Source organism: Actinia tenebrosa, unplaced genomic scaffold (assembly GCF_029948245.1).
Source record: "Actinia tenebrosa isolate PJP-AT-01 unplaced genomic scaffold, QUT_ActTen_1.0 PGA_scaffold14__42_contigs__length_11649687, whole genome shotgun sequence".
Lineage (NCBI taxonomy): Eukaryota > Metazoa > Cnidaria > Anthozoa > Actiniaria > Actiniidae > Actinia > Actinia tenebrosa.
Genome location: NW_028292574.1, coordinates 2,545,329 through 2,562,788, shown reverse-complemented (window position 1 = coordinate 2,562,788; position 17,460 = coordinate 2,545,329). Strand labels below are relative to the sequence as shown.

Genomic DNA, 17,460 nt, shown 5'->3' with positions numbered 1-17,460 from the left:
TCATTTCATTTATATCCATTTTTACTTACATGATATATTGCTACTCAGCTCGATATTTTATTTTTGACCCTCGACCAAATATCAGGACTCGTGTTCGGCTTACCGAATCTAATTCACTAGATGACCGATCTTTTACGATGCCTTGGATTCCACAGACAGTGGATTACAGATTCCAATTTAGTCTGGATCCCGCATTCAAAGTGTTGGATTCCGGATTCTAAAGTAATATCCCCTCCGTCCCACTCATTAAACATTACCCCGTGCCTCCCCTCCGTCCCACCCATTAAACATCACCCCGAGAATGATGAACCTGACTGGACTCAACTGACATGCAGGAACCTGAAGAGGCGTTAGTTGCTGGTAAGATTTTGCTCATCTTTTTGCGGTATTGTTATGTAGTAGCAGTTTTTTAGGGATTTTCTTGATATTAGTATAGGAAGATAAAGCCCAACCCCAATACGGCTCTGAATGAATACCTTCTTGCTAGTGCAAGTAAAGTGTTTCATTTAGTTGTTTCCCTAAAGCATTTTTGCTTCTTTTTATCCGTTTTTTTAAAAATTCTTGAATGCAACCACATCAAAGGCGCTAAGACAGAGATCAGGACGGATTGGTTTATATATTTGCTGTTTGTTTCAGCACAGGGAGCCCAATTTAGATTAAAGTGAATGGTGAAAATAAATATTTGCGGTTTGTTTCAGTATTAGCATAGGAGTGGAATTCGGAAATTAAAGGGGAGATTTAATGGCTCATCTTTGCCGATGTGAGTCAAAGCACAAAAACATGGCGGCCATTTTGGTGCCGTTAACAATAATTGGATTCTAATGAATGAAGAAATAGAAATAGAAAACGCGCGCGCGTACTGTGTGCAGCCATAAAGCACGCGGGGTTTGGCAGAACACGAGAGAGGTGTTAGCAGTTGTTGTTGATATTATCTGAATTTAAAGATGAAAAAATAAATGATAACTAAATCAGATGGTGTTCATCTTTAAGCTGATTAAAGACAAGGCATTCGATCGAACCCTGAAACAACCTCTTGGCTGATCTAAGACAGGGTACGGCAAACTAACAGATCGAACCCTGAAACAACCTCTGGGATGATCTAAGACAAGGCACGGCTAACTCACAGATCGAACCCTGAAACAACCTCTGGGCTGATCTAAGACAGGGTACGGCAAACTAACAGATCGAACCCTGAAACAACCTCTGGGCTGATCAGAGCATGGCTAATTAAGAGATGAACCTGACATGTTGGGTTTAGCGAAGGGACATGAAAGGAGAGAGAAAACTCCCTCGCATCAAGGGATTCAAAAATGAAAATCATTTTCTAACGCGTGAAGCCGATTCCATGCCTGAAAACGAAACCACTTGACATTTGATTCCCTAAAAAAACTTACTCCAATAAAATACGTTAGGGGGGAGAGGGGAAGAGGGTTGAAATTTTTTATCAGATCATTGGGGAGGGGGGGCGGGGGAATGCAAACTTCAAGGGATGTCTTACAATTCTCTTTGTCCTTTAAAGATTTCACGATCCCCCTTCTAAAGTGACAGCCTTCTAAAATATACCAAGACTGCAGCAAACACTAATCCTTCATGGACTACAAATATAATAAATACTAATTCAATGTATGTATACCAGCATTTTCTGTATAATCGCACTTTATTCGTCGTTTCTTAGCTTTGATATTACATTCTCAATGTTTATTTTCCTTGTTATCTCTTTTAATCATCATCATCATCAAAGCTCAACGCAGCAAGAGCGGTAACACACAAGAGGCGCATACGGCGGTCCTATTGTACAGTTACAGCCATGTCCAAATGAATCCATCTTTTCAAGCAGAGTGCAGGCCTAGTGTTACTGTAATGCGATGTGTTGATCTATAGAACGAACGAACATTGGATGCTAATGACTTTCACATATAAAAAAATAAGTTTTGATAATAAGCACCACTACCGGAAAGACCAAGCAGGAATGTATTTTGGAAAATTTTACTGCTAGAAATAGAATGGCCCGTTTCCCAGATGCAGGATTCCTGTGGAATTTTAGGCATGAAAGAGCAGAGACTTTAGTTGCATTTGTTTACAAGACAAGAGAAACGTTTTTAGCGCTTTAAAACGCATTTTAGCTGTCACGCAAGCCAGTATTTCAAAAATCATAATAGCGCAGCGCACTGATTCTAAAAATAGCTTAAAGATTCGGACAAACATTGCATTCTGTTTAACCGCTAAGATGATTATACGAACCGATTTTATTATTTTTACTTAAAGTTACAATAATAACCCATGTAAACTAAGATCAACTGCAATCGGCTGTGAAAATAATCTGCTGAAAGTAAACTTGTAAGTTTGTTTGTCCGAATTTCGCCTTTGTCTTCGTTTTTATGACGTCACGACTGCGCTGCGCTATTTAAAACCCAATTTACTATCAAACATGAAGAACAAAGGTACCTCGGTTACGTTGAAATTATTTCCACATGCAAGTTTAATTGGTATTCGTGGAAGTAATTTTTAACATTTCACTCAACGATAACTTTAATTTCCCATTCGTATTTACATTTTAGCTATTCAGAATCGCAGGTTTTAACTGGATTTCATTCGTTATTGAGGTCTCCACCATAACGCGAGCAAAGCTTCACTTCTAAATAAACAAAGGAAATGCCTCGCTTCATGCCTAAAATTTCACTCCCGCTCAGTGAAAAGGATTATACCACTCTCTAATAAAGATGGATTCATTTGGACACCCTGTTGAAACGAAGCTGGGTCATATTTGATTGGACTTAAACATGCTAAACTATCGTCGCTACACACGAATCAATCCAGAAAACACAACCTAAAGCCAATCAACAATAACGTGATCTGGGTTGGCATGGCCTTCCGAGACGGAAGTTGGAATCGCAGGAAAAAATACGTCTGAATATTTTGCTTCCGTCAACAAAAAGTACTAGCTCAGACCACAGGGATCCCAAACAATTGGGAATTATATTGACAGAAGACAAATCCCAAATGTCTTGCATTGCTAGTTATCTCAGGTGTCAAGTAATTAAAATGAAACTTGGTATAAGACGGTTAAACAGATCTAATAGCCCATATCCAACAGTCAATTGGAAGCAAATAAGGGAAACAACAGAATTAGTGTACTAATACTAGTGTATGTCTATTAGATTGATTACTATTTATTAGTGGATAAATGTAATCAGCCATAGCGCTTTTTTTATTTAACTCGTGAACTCTTTTTGACTAATCAATTTTGTTATATAACTCAATATCAATTAGCCATTCAGAGGTTAAGGAAAAAAACTGGGTCGGGTTTGCATTGGAGTGTAGTGTGTGTGAAACTGTTCTAGGGGACGAAATAGTCGCCATATTGGAAATATGTCCCTAAAACAGTCCCACGATGCAATTCAATGCCAACTCGACCTAGTCTATTTCCTTAGCCACGGAATGGCTAATACAAAACTAGGTAGTAAGAGGTTCAACACACGGGAAAAAATCAAATAAATAAAAAAGTAAAACTCCAATTACCCAACTGGCATCTACAGTAGTGCTGAACCGATCTAGAAAATAGACGATATAACCGAGGTAGAACGATGGTAGGACGTCACAAGGGGTGTAAGACAAACCTTTTTTTCCAGACCTATTAGCTAACTTGTCAGTACCTTTCTTAGCATTTCTCCTCTGTTAGACATAAATCAGTTTCTTAGAGCCACTGCTAGTTCACTTTTCGCAGTACTTGGTTACTCAGATAGTTGCTATAGGCAGACCCTCACGAGGAGGGTCCTCTCACTAAAGCTTTGGCGCTCCTTGTAGTTGAAACAAGAGCCGTTGCTTTTTTACCTGTGCCAGACGGTCCAACACCATTGAATGGTGCTCGAATCATATCGGCATCACAACAGCTAATATCAATAGCAATGTTGTCCCATGATTACACACGGACCAGATGATATTATGCCAAATACATCGACAATCTTAAGCCTTCTTCATTCGGGAAATATCCAAGCCCTTCACTTCCAAACCCTACTCCAGAAATGCAGATAACGTATCTCACAGATAATGACTGACAAGAACCGTGCAAGCATAACACCAACTTAAATTTTCGCACTGGGGCGGCATGTCTATACGAGTACGATGAAAATAACCTGGTATCTTTCTGACTGAAGAACGAGTAACGTCAGAATGTAATATTTCATACGGCCTGTTCTATTTACGTACTATACGATCATGTGTTGTTAATGCTTGTTGAATATTTTGCTAAGGTTCTAGTCATCTTCTGCTATGGAAACCAATGGTTCCGTCAGGTCCACTGTGAATAAAAGAGAGAGCGAAGAAAAAATGAATAATTCCCGATATTCATTACTATTCGAGACTTAGGATTGAAGCACCTCACCGATGCGACCCAGGTTCCATTCCCAGCGGGGCTCGAGGTGCGGGTATCTCTTATGCTTCTAGCTCTCGTCTCCGGTTCTCATTTTTTCTCCCCCCTCAAAAATCAACTTTATAAATTATAATATGACCTATTGGATGCTATACTATTACGAGGGTCTATAAGAAGCAGATTTTTAAAGGTTTTTTTTCACAGAAACTCTAGCAATCTATAGAAATAAAAGTTTAAACACACTCACAAATCATATACAAGTACGCACTTACAAAGGTTGGCGAATCACGTTATCTGGGAGTTTGATCTTATCTACCGATGCTTGCAGTGTCCAGGGTGGCGCTGCTCCTTCAAACTGTTCATCTGGAGCCGAGATACATGTAGCGCTGAAATAACGAGAAACCAAAACAAGGCTGTCATAAAATTAGACGTTCACATGAAAACGCCATTTTAAAACGCCAAGCCTGGCTTGATCTAAAAATGATATTATTTGAATTCATGGTAGAAAAACGCATTCCGAGATGAGTCTTTATAATGTGAAGCCATGCAACACAACATCTTACATGATCACTTTTACCATGATACTTGAAGGCAGGGATGAGATGCTCTATGCTGTTAGCCCGGCAATAAAAAGAATAAAAAGCCGCCATGTTGTGCATTTAACAAAAGATTCGTTATTAGTGTATTTTGTAATATCAACAAAAATGGCAGCCGTGTCGTTTGATATTGTTTTCTTCGGAATAACCAGATAAATAACTAAACAAAACGATTGAAGAACGAAGGAACTGTCGCAGCTGTACCATCATGGACAGAAAATGATACCTGACCATTAAACAAGTGCAAGCATCACTCATCTGTCCCTACTTAAGAAAGCAGTATCAATGATCTTTTCGTTATGTTGCAGGGACTTTATGTTATTGCTCACAATTTGCCTGAGGAGTGAGATTGTTTTCTTCTTTACTTACACGTAATTCCTTACGACTGTATACTAACCTGTCTGAATCTTCACTACCATCACAAGCTGATCCAAGGATTCTTGCTCTAATCAAGATAAAACACACAGACATTGTGTACTGAATAAGCCCTTCAAGTTTTATAGATACCCTGAAACAATCGTTGGGCTGATCAAAGTCAGGGCAAACTTCATGACAGATGGAATTCGAACTTGGCCCATTAGGTTTCATGGATGGAGGAAAACTCAAGAACCCAGGAGAAAACTCACAAATCAAAGGAGTGACTTTATTCAAATGTGATTACCACAAGCGAGTAAAAGAGGTAAAGTTAGGTCTCTCCAGAATCCATGGGGCTAAGCCACTGGATGCTCGTGTCTATATGTGACACTACTGCTATTCCTCCCTCGATTAATTTGGTGGCAGGAGGGGAAGTGCACAATGATTAATACACATCCTTAACTGTAACGCATCAAAGTTGATTTTATAAACATTTATCCAAAACAATGGTGTTTGATTTTGGAACTCACAGTCATATGTATTCCTGTGCTTTGAGGGATTTTCTGGGTTCTCCGGTTTTCCCCCTCAGTCTGTAAAAGTGGTAGAGCACACTATGGAGTAAACCTCATAGCAGAGCCCTATTAAAGGGGAGTGATGGAAAATATTTTATTGAAAAATACATTGTTTTAAAGCTAGGAAGTACCCTAGTGCAGTATTGATAATAATTTAACAGTGTACACTTATGAACTAAAGTGACTCTCGGGGTAGTTTAACTTTAATTCAAGACTTTTCGATACAGTTGTACTGTTCCAGTTGACTCACCTTGCTTCAGCATATTGTGCTTGTCTCTCTGCTAATGATTTGATGACAGGTTTGTCTGTTTTGTCCTGAGCTGCAGATTCTGCTCTTGAGTCTTTACCTGAATCTGGTCTTTTCAGAATTCTCAGCTAAAAGAAACAAGAATCATTCATATTTTCTAGAAGTTCCTTTGGTATATAGGTTGGTTTGAACACCAAACAAACAGTAAGTAAATAAATAAATGAATGAATGGATGGATGGATGGATGGATGGATGGATGGATGGATGGATGGATGGATGGATGGATGGATGGATGGATGGATGGATGGATGGATGGATGAATGAATAAAATGAATGAATGAATAAATAAATAATAAAATTAACAGTCAGTAATCAAACAATGTCTGCATGGTGAGAATTTGAAACTTATCCAAACATATTTCTGCCTTTCCAGCCATTTGACAGGTTTCATGGTCAAATAATTTGGATGAGCATTCACAACAACTAATGCTGCTGTAGCACAATCCACTTAATGATGTAAAATTGTTTTAATAGTGCTAGTAACTCAAAACAAAGAATTAAGATCCCCTACAATTAATCTGCCAAAAATGAGGTACCGTATGACCAAACTAAGACTAATTTGGCCAGTCATCATGACCTACTGTACAGTAGGTCATTAGACAGTTGAGTGTTACTTTTAGCCCTGTATGAAAATAAGGAAACCTCAAAAAGAAAATACTTAGCAATTAACATTATATGTACATGTACAGTAGGTCACTTTAACATTTCTAAGAAAAGAAGAGATAACTAGCTAAAACTAGTGTGAGCTGCATCGGTGTTTCTAATGAAACAGTAATGACAAAACTTGGTAAATTATACACGCCCGTGAATGGATGAAAAAACTACTGATGTTTCGGACGTTAGTCCTCTTTTTACGGTGAATAATTTACCTTTTTATTACCATTTCTAAGAAAGAAATCAGACTGTGCACTGTAAAATTGAAGAAAGTTGTGATTCGCACTTTCTTTTCATATATCATTCTGCTCCAGATATATTGAAATTTTGATATATTGATAAGTTAAAAAACCTAACCTGAGGTTTATATTGTGTCCTGGTGGTATCCTCTTGAACCAACACTGGCCCATTTGCTTGGACTTCAGCTTTCCTTAAAATATATTAAGATGATAAAATTATTATTTTAGATAATTATTAATAATGTGTGGTGACTGACCATGGTGATCCTATACTATAACCAAAGTTCATACTGCTTCTAGATTTAATTGTACATTTTTTGTAGTGGTTTATAGTAGTGCTAGCCTCAACTCACCATTGTGGTCTGAGTTTGGCGCCCCAGTGTGGGCTAAAACATATTTGTAGAAACATTGCTTTTGTTTTTGACAGCACTATGTCACTCTATGATTCCCACTTCTCACTTAAACCTAATGTGTAAATCTGCCTTCTACTACCTACATGTAAGAAATATATCAAGAATAAGAAAATATCTATGTGTTGCTACTAATGTAGTCTGATTAATGCCTTCGTTACTCCAAATAATGACAGCTTAAACTCTAGCTCTTCTTTTTGGCCTTCCAAAGAATGTAATCAGTCAGCTACAGTCCGTCCAGAATGTAGCTGCTTGGCTAAGAACACTCTCCAGTTCAAAGCATGATCACAGTACTACACTTATAATAAATCTACATTGGTTGCTGTACCTGTTTCTGAAATTAGTCTCAAAATGTTGCTCTTAACTTTCATGCCACTCAATGGTTAAGCTCCACCTTATCTTTCTGAATTGATTTCCCATTATTAGCCAAAACGTTCTATAGTTCCTTTGACATGTGTTAGAAACCCTTTGGACTGACATTCACCAAAACTCAATATTTTTCAGCTTATATTTCCACTTCTGTTTTAATAGACTTTTAGAGACTTAGATACTAGTAAACTATCCCAGCTGGGTAATCCAGTCTACCCTACCATCAGGGTCTTGTTGTTATAAATAAGGCTGAAAAATCCTGCTAAACTTGATAACTACAGCATGCATACAACCCACAAGGGCCAGACAGGTTTTCCAGCCCCCATCACATTACTTTTTCCAAAGGTTTTAGAGCGCCCAAGCAGGGCTGTGGGGGTCATATGATAAATGTACATACTTGGATTTTTCTTCTTTTTTCATTTGTAATTTGTTCCTCTCCTCCATCCGTCTTTCAAGTTCCTAAATGTGCAAATAATAACATTTGAAAACCTGACACATCAGTACAGTAATACCCCAAGACAGGAATAGAACTCAAGTAATGCGAGGGAAGTATGTTATAAAATGTTATATGCAACCTATGCTATTGTTCAAAATTACAAAATGTACATTTCAATGATTTAAAAAATAAATGAAGAATTGTCTTAATAAATGAGTGAGTGAATGAATGATAAATGAATGAATGAATGATAAATGAATAAATGAATGATAAATGAATGAATGAATGATGAATGAATGAATGATAAATGAATGAATGATAAATGAATGGATGAATGAATGAATCAAATGAATAAATGAATGACTGATAAATGAATGAATGAATGAATGATAAATGAATGAATGAATGATGAATGAATGAATGAATGATAAATGAATGAATGAATGATGAATGAATGAAAGATAAATGAATGGATGAATGAATGAATCAAATGAATAAACGAATGAATGATAAATGAATGAATGAATGATAAATGAATGAATGAATGATAAATGAATGAATGAATGATAAATGAATGAATGAATGATAAATGAATGAATGATAAATGAATGAATGATAAATGAATGGATGAATGAATGAATAAATGAATGAATGATAAATGAATGAATGAAGGAATGAATGACAGAATGAAAGAATGAATGAGTATAATTAAAATAATGAAATCAATTGTTATTTTGATCAATCATTCATATTAAACAGTAAAACAGTTTAAAGCAAACTAATAAAATATCCATAATTTAAACAAACAATACCATATGTGGCGCCAATTAAGGAAATAAGGAAGGAGTTACATAGAGAGGGTATATATAGGTAGCCTCGATCGTATGGGTTCTATTAGTGCCAAAATTCGATGTGTGCATTCGATATTTTACTTTATGTATTCTTGTTAATCTGCATGATTGGATATTCAAGTTTATACATCTTGTAGCTATTTTTTCCAATTCGATTATAGTATAGGATATATTGCAGAGCATTGCACAAGATTGAAAATGCTTTCCATAAGCTTTTAAATGTTATTCAGTAGATGCAAACGAATCCTAATAATGTGTATAATTATTTTTTTATTCTGTGAAATAGGAAAAGTAGCGGGATTTTGGAATCATTATATTAAGAACTATAATCGAATGAGGAGATCTAGTGATGATCAGTACATGCATGTACTTATGAAAACATGGTGTCCTTAGCGACAACAACTTGACGTCCAATATCAAGGTTTTTGGTTTGAAATCCCTCAAAAATATATTCCACACTCAACGAGGACAGATATCTTAGAGACAGTAGTCGTCAACATAGGCGATCTTACCCCTGAATCTGCCATATCTTCCCAACTATCGCAGACTTCTTCTTCGTCCTCCTCGTCCGCCATTTTGAATGTAGTTCCGGTCTCACTCGTGCGCATGCTCAATTTCAGGTAGTCCAACTCGAATCCAACGTGATATTTTTTCAGGTAACAATATAATAATAAAATGAATAAATCTAAAATAATGATGCCGATAACATAAAATAGTTATTAAGAAAAAGCGTCGCAAAATTTCGTCGTTACTGTGAGCAAACCACTCAATAACATCTCATTTTGTATTTGAGATTAGAGTTTTGACAACAGTATTCAACTGTCGGGCTACCTGTGGCTAATCCAAAGGTCATTCAAGATGGCTGACAAAAAGGAAGGCAAGAATGACAGCGAATATTTGGATTCTATTTCTCGAGGATCTATAGAAGTTTGTCGTATCATGATTCCTGATGATGCAAATATAGCAGGAAACGTCCACGGAGGTACTACTTTGAAGCTCCTGGAAGAAGCTGGTTACATAATCGCGACACGCCATTGCAACAAGAATGGTCCAATTTCTACTGATAAATTTTATGCTGCACTTGCGAGAGTCGAAAGGACGGATTTTCTACAGCCGTTGTACATCGGCGAAGTCGTACAGGTCCATGCTGAGCTGGGTTTTGCGTCCAAACACTCTCTAGAAGTGAATGTATCAGTTTGGGCAGAAAATTTAGTGACTGGTGCTCGGCGAATGACAAACAGAGCGTCCCTGTGGTACGTTCCTGTCAAAGGGACTGCCAACTCCAAAGAACCAAGAATCATAGGCGAAGTACCGCCAATAGAAAATCAAAGTCAAATAGAACTAGAAAAAGGACAAGCGAGGTATGAGTACCAAAAACGCTCTCGAATGGAGAAGCATGAACTTTTGAAAAAGGTATTTACGTGTACATTAAAAATTAAAAATGCATAAATTGCAATATACAGATTGGAGCTGCGCCCATTAGATATAAAACGCATTATTTTCCAGAACTAAAACTTTTAAAGGGGACTAGCACAAATATCTTCCTAATTTTAATTCGGCTGAAACTTCAATGAAATAATCTTTAAAGGTTTAATAATCACTGGTTAAAAATTTTTCTTTATATTCCAATGGGAAGTATTAGATTTTTACGAATTTCTATAGGTGTCTGTGACATCATACACTCAACTTATAAAACATCGCTCCATACATTTCTTTGTAAATAACTTCATGTGTTACAGGTAGAATCATTTTATCATTCTATTATTTTATCATTTTATCATTTTATGGTACATGTATCTCTTCTTCAATACTGAGTATAAAACTAGAAGATATTTTGATTAAAAAATACAACTAAATGTATGGAGTTATGTTTACTGTTGAGTGCATGATGTCACATACTCCTATAAAAATTCGTATACTTGCCAATCGAATATCAGGAAAAAACTTTAACCAGTGATTATTAGACTTTTAAGGGTCATTTCTGTCAAGTTTCAGCTGAATTAAAATTTGGACGATTTTCGTGTAGATAGTCGATAGTCGATTTTCGATAGTCCCCCTTTAAAAACAAATTGAAGTTGGCGAACTTATCATATTTTTAAAGATTTTTCACTATTTAATTGTTCTCAATACATATTTTTATTTTTTGTGCGATCTTGATCATTTTAAAGCTTTTGCTTAATACCTTGAAAATGTCTAATTTCTATATATACAGCCATCATAAACGTTGACCCTTATATATATGTATATATACAAGTATATAAACAGTATATCACAATTTATGGGATATCTTTCTGGATATTTTTTTCAGAAAGCCCTAGTGATGTGTACTAGCTTGGGAAAAAAATCAGGGAGGATATCCCATAATTTCTGATATGCTTTTGATGTACTTGCTTATCATTTACAGGGCCTTTCTTAATTACGCGATCTTGATAAATTTGGCAACAGCCCAAAACACTGGTTTTGGCTTCCTTCAATGACCTTTGTCAAGGAATTATTTCTTGCTTGTTAGCCTAACAGAATTTCATATTTTAAATAGCTTGCAACCTTGAGCCTTAATTTTTTGATAACAATGGGACAACAGCTGTCTATAATAGTCTGTATAATAATTTATGACTTAATTTGTACCATCTTTTATTAGTACTATAAATCTAGCTAATTTTTATTGCCATGCCATTTTCATTTTACAGCTTCCTTGCAATTGTAACACAACCATACCATCAATGCATGATGCTGATGTTCCAATTCACTCTGTGTTGGCATCCCAGTCTTCATTTATTCATAGCGTGCAGCCATCAGAGTGTGGTAGTCTTGGGTTTGTCTTTGGTGGGGTTATAATGAAGATGATGGATGAGCTTGCTGGATTAGTAGCATTCAGGCACTGCAAGACTAATGTAGTAACTGCATCTATTGGTAATTACCGTTTATTTAAGTATCATGATGTTTGCATAAAGACACATGCATTAAGAGTGACAAAAATACCTTATTGGAGAGCGTTTGCATACAGACACATGCACAAAGAGTGACAAAATACTTTGTTGGAGAGTGTTTGCATACTTATAGTACACTCAACAAAATTACTCGACTCTGATTGGCAAATTGTACTCGAGATCATGCGATTTCCTATACAAACACATGCACAAAGAGTGACAAAATACTTTGTTGGAGAGCGTTTGCATACTTATAGTACACTCAACAAAATTACTCGACTCTGATTGGCAAATTGTACTCGAGATCATGCGATTTCCTATACAAACACATGCACAAAGAGTGACAAAATACTTTGTTGGAGAGCCTTTGCCTACAAACACATGCACAAAGAGTGACAAAATACTTGGTTGGAGAGTGTTTGCATACAGACACATGCACAAAGAGTGACAAAATACTTTGTTGGAGAGTGTTTGCCTACAAACACATGCACAAAGAGTGACAAAATACTTGGTTGGAGAGTGTTTGCATACAGACACATGCACAAAGAGTGACAAAATACTTTGTTGGAGAGTGTTTGCATACAGACACATGCACAAAGAGTGACAAAATACTTGGTTGGAGAGTGTTTGCATACAGACACATGCACAAAGAGTGACAAAATACTTTGTTGGAGAGTGTTTGCATACAGACACATGCACAAAGAGTGACAAAATACTTTGTTGGAGAGTGTTTGCATACAGACACATGCACAAAGAGTGACAAAATACTTTGTTGGAGAGTGTTTGCATACAGACACATGCACAAAGAGTGACAAAATACTTTGTTGGAGAGTGTTTGCATACAGACACATGCACAAAGAGTGACAAAATACTTTGTTGGAGAGTGTTTGCATACAGACACATGCACAAAGAGTGACAAAATACTTGGTTGGAGAGTGTTTGCATACAGACACATGCACAAAGAGTGACAAAATACTTTGTTGGAGAGTGTTTGCATACAGACACATGCACAAAGAGTGACAAAATACTTTGTTGGAGAATGTTTGCCTACAAACACATGCACAAAGAGTGACAAAATACTTGGTTGGAGAGTGTTTGCATACAGACACATGCACAAAGAGTGACAAAATACTTTGTTGGAGAGCGTTTGCCTACAAACACATGCACAAAGAACGACAAAATACTTGGTTGGAGAGTGTTTGCATACAGACACATGCACAAAGAGTGACAAAATACTTTGTTGGAGAGCGTTTGCCTACAAACACATGCACAAAGAACGACAAAATACTTGGTTGGAGAGTGTTTGCTTACAAACACATGCACAAAGAGTGACAAAAAAATTTTTTGTTTGAGAGTGTTTTTTGCATACAGACACATGCACAAGGAGTGACGAAATGACTGAATGACAAGTGTTTGTTTTTTTGAAGTTTTTGAACATGTCCATAATACAGTATAATAAAAAAGAAAATAACATGTATACGTTTGCAAAATATTTCACTCATTTGGTGCACTTAGTCTACATATGTCTACATGTATAATTTAAACTCAAAATTTCTTACGTTTTCTGCAGATGCCATAGACTTTCATGAGTCAATCAAATTGGGTCACATAGTCAATCTGACAGGAAGAATAACATTCACCAGTGCTAGGTCAATGGAAGTTAAAGTCATTGTTGATGCTCAAGACCTCTTCAAAGGTATACATTTCTTTTTCGAAATCTTTCATGATCCAGTACTGAGCTTTTTTTTTTTTGATGGGTCATTTGGTTTTCCTCCCTTTGCAAAAAATGAACTCATAAATTCCCATTTGATTTGGTGGACGTTGATTACTTAGGCATAGGCCCTTGGCTAGTGGCATCGAGACTGTATGATTTATGTCAAATATGATTACAGTATATGGCAAACATCAAGTTTACCAATTATTCACCAATTTCAAGTTTGTCTCCTGCCATTAATAATGACCTTTCTCTAAGCTATATTAATATATGGCTAGAATTTTGGAGAATAGCTGTAAACAAGAATTATTCAAATGAATAGTGATAATCATTATTTGCAGGTACTTGTTTTAGAGCGTGTAGTGCATTCTTCACTTATGTTTCACTTGATGCAAGTGGACGTCCTCAACCTGTTCCATCAGTTGTACTTCAAACAGAAGAAGATAAACAAAGGTTTGATGAAGGCAAGAAACGATACGAAGAAAGAAAAAAGAGGCGTCTCAGCCATTCTTGATTTTGCCCACAGTGGAAGGAGCTTAAAGTTTGTACCTACCTTCACCAGCTGTCCTCTGACTTTTAAACTTCCATGACCACACTTGCCCTTATCTTTAGCTGGTATAAAGGTCATGATAGTTCATGAAATGTTAAGACGAATCATTTTTTGTTGTTGTTGTTGTTGTTGAGCATTTTACATATATTTATGCATTTGTCCCAATATGTATCAATTTAAGAGAGTCATTATACAAATTTGTTCATGGGGGTGGTTAAGTTATTAATATAACTTTAAGCTTAAAGCATTGCAGTATACTTATACTGTACTTGCAGGGGTCGTGAAGCGGTCTTAATGGTATGCAAAATAGGTATTTGACACTAAATTGGGGGTAAAACCCTTTAAGAAATTTAAAGTCAATGAAAAATGATTTTTATTTATCTTAATATTATTTATAATTATGTAATAAGAAGTTATCTTAATTTTTCAATTTTCCATTATAATAATAATTATTAATAATTATAATTTCAATTAGATTATAACTATGATACAAATACAGTAGTAAGATATAATTTTCACAGGATTTTTACCATTAGCGGTGGTTATCCATTATTGGTTATCCATTATATCTGGTCAGTAATATCTGCAATAAACCTTTTAAACTCAACAATGAAAGTGTTGGTTAAATTCGACTACCTTCGTGCATGCCTGCCCATTAACATATCAAAAAGAATTTCAAATTACTTTGCTGACCTTGTTGCTGTTTACTGCCATGACGCACAGCTTTCGACAACGTTGACTTTGGCCTACGCGGCTGTCAAGAACGTGAGGGATGTTGCGAGCAGATGTTAAACTTGTGTTCACCGGGATTCATACGAATATTTCAGTATGCGTATAAAAAACACAAAACACCATGGAAAGTGTGCGTGTATGGTTTTTATTCACGAGTTGTGAAACATCAAAAAACTAACGAGCGAGTCTTCGAGCTACGACAGCAACAAATGTTACTTTCCCCGGACTTCTCTTTTCTTCTACATGCGCAAACCAATAGGAGCCAAACTTTTGTCGACGCATGTAAACGTTTTATTTGATTTTAAAACAGTGAAGGAAAAAAATTAAGGAAGGGAGAAAGAAAGGAAGAAATGGCTGATTTTTTTCACGCGCAAGATGATTGGTCTTATGGCCGTGATCTTGGCGTGGCCGTGTCCGCGCCGTGTTTACTACCGTGTTCACTACCGTGTTCCAAGTATTTGATTGGATGAGAGTAAATTCTCGTGCAATGTGATTTGTCTGGCGTATCCCTTGCTGTGTCACGACCGTATTCGTGCCGTGAACTTTTCACAGTCATACGAAAACTGCACTAAACTCCTTTTAAAATATTCGGTACGCGGGAGCGGAACTGCTTATCTATTCTCTGAATTTCTCAGGTGATATGTTGTGATGCCTTTTCGATTGATAATTTTAGAGCTAAGATATCCAGGTGTCTGGTTATGTAGAGCCTTAAAGACAAAAATACATTTATCAACAAAAGTTCAAGTTCAACGTTGCGTTGATGGTTTATTTTATTTTTCCAATTCAATGAATGAAAGACTTCATCTATACCGGCATCATAACCTGTGAAGATAATTATTCTTACAGCACGGTTTTGAGCTTTTTGTAGTTTTGAGAAAGGCCTTTTTAAAGTTTCTCCACACTACGCTGCAATAATTAAAGTCAGGTCGTACCAAGGCATTATATACGGTTGAGTGTTTGAACTTATGATTACACCGTACCCATGCAATTTTTTTTAGATATCGTATGAACATGATTTTCCCAAGTGAGGTTTTGGTCTATTTGCAAACCAAGTGATATTTCAGGACAGTGTTGTTCCCATTCGTGACGTCACATAGCAATCGATGGATCGCTTCGTGATTTTAGTTACGGTTGACGGTAAGACGCCATAAGCAGTTGAAAAATGGATCAAAATAAAGGCTAAGTTACAGATTGAAACTCTTTTAAAAGCTTAATCCTGTTTAGTAGTTTTATTGTCTGTGCAATCTGCTTTGTATTTTCATCCATCCATTTTTATTTATCACGGGACGGTAATTGAGGCTACCCACTCACGAAGTGATTTACAGAGGGTTCCTCTTATAAGATACACAAACAGAAAGGAAAAATATAAAAAAGCCATTCCAATAATATAAGATAAGGATATAATTATACTGATAAATATGTCCCTCCCCCCCAACCCCCACCCCCACCCCCTTCTTCAAAAACCCTTGCCCGCTTATAAACTAAATTAAACTACAAACTATGGGCGCGACGTAAGCTAATATAAGAACTTGGCCTGTTAAACTCTAATCTATATCTAACTGCTTATTCCATAATTCAGGAGAAGGAAGGAAAATAAAACATAAGGCATAAAACTACACTTTTGGGTTTTTGTTAAGTTGAACATAAAAATACCAGGAAGTCTCAAAAACCAAAACTGCAATAATGACAACATAGCCTAAACATTAAAACCCTCAGAAACAAGACGGAAAATAAGAGCTAATTTGTTGTTCGAAGATTTCTCAAAGCATTTGGGTACAAAGAAATGGGTCTATATTCGAGAATCTTTAAAAAAAAAAAAAAAAAAAAATTAAACAGAGTTGGGTCATTATAATTGTAAATTTCAGGTCACCCATCCAGTTACGAATCTCACTCAAACTTGCTTGACTCAGTGTCTTGGAAGTCCAAGTTTTTTCCACTGTGCCACGATTTCAGGAAATTAGCACAACAATAGCACAACAATAGGCATGAAAACAATGCACCAGATAGACTAGATTATTTTCCACTTCAAATCAACGTGCCAGTGCGTGGCAGAGTGCAAGGGATTAGCTGTAGATATGGTCTGGGGGCCGGCTAGTCTCTCCCCTGATGCTTCGGCTAGAACACTATCCTGCGTAATCCGTACACCCAAGGGCAGAGGGACTTAATTGCCGTCATGTCCGAAGTCCATACGATGACCCAGCGGATGTCTCGGGGTATGGCATGAAGGCACTGCTTTTTTGCATCTTTATTTTGGAATTAATTATCTAATTAAAAAATGGTGGACTTGACATGGCTTCGATTCCCAGCGTATGAAGAGTTTTCTTTTTTTTTTTCTTTTTTTTTTTTTGAGCGACTTTTATTCAAGAAAGTGAGGATTCCT

General features: G+C 36.5%; 2 protein-coding genes across 2 annotated transcripts; one reads left to right on the top strand and one right to left on the bottom strand.

Moving 5' to 3' along the window:
- Window positions 1–3,126: 3,126 nt before the first annotated feature.
- Window positions 3,127–9,767, bottom strand: LOC116298701 (SUZ RNA-binding domain-containing). The gene is made up of 7 exons (XM_031707233.2): window positions 9,670–9,767; window positions 8,268–8,329; window positions 7,210–7,282; window positions 6,142–6,266; window positions 5,363–5,410; window positions 4,642–4,755; window positions 3,127–4,297 (listed from the first exon to the last, which is right to left on the bottom strand). The coding sequence occupies exons 1-7, from the start codon at window positions 9,763–9,765 to the stop codon at window positions 4,258–4,260; spliced, it is 558 nt and encodes a 185-aa protein (XP_031563093.1). The 5' UTR covers window positions 9,766–9,767; the 3' UTR covers window positions 3,127–4,257.
- Window positions 9,768–10,006: 239 nt separating this feature from the next.
- On the top strand, window positions 10,007–14,969 carry LOC116298702 (cytosolic acyl coenzyme A thioester hydrolase). Its single transcript, XM_031707234.2, has 4 exons — window positions 10,007–10,570; window positions 11,845–12,067; window positions 13,655–13,780; window positions 14,140–14,969. The coding sequence occupies exons 1-4, from the start codon at window positions 10,016–10,018 to the stop codon at window positions 14,310–14,312; spliced, it is 1,077 nt and encodes a 358-aa protein (XP_031563094.1). The 5' UTR covers window positions 10,007–10,015; the 3' UTR covers window positions 14,313–14,969.
- The last annotated feature ends 2,491 nt before the right edge of the window (window positions 14,970–17,460 follow it).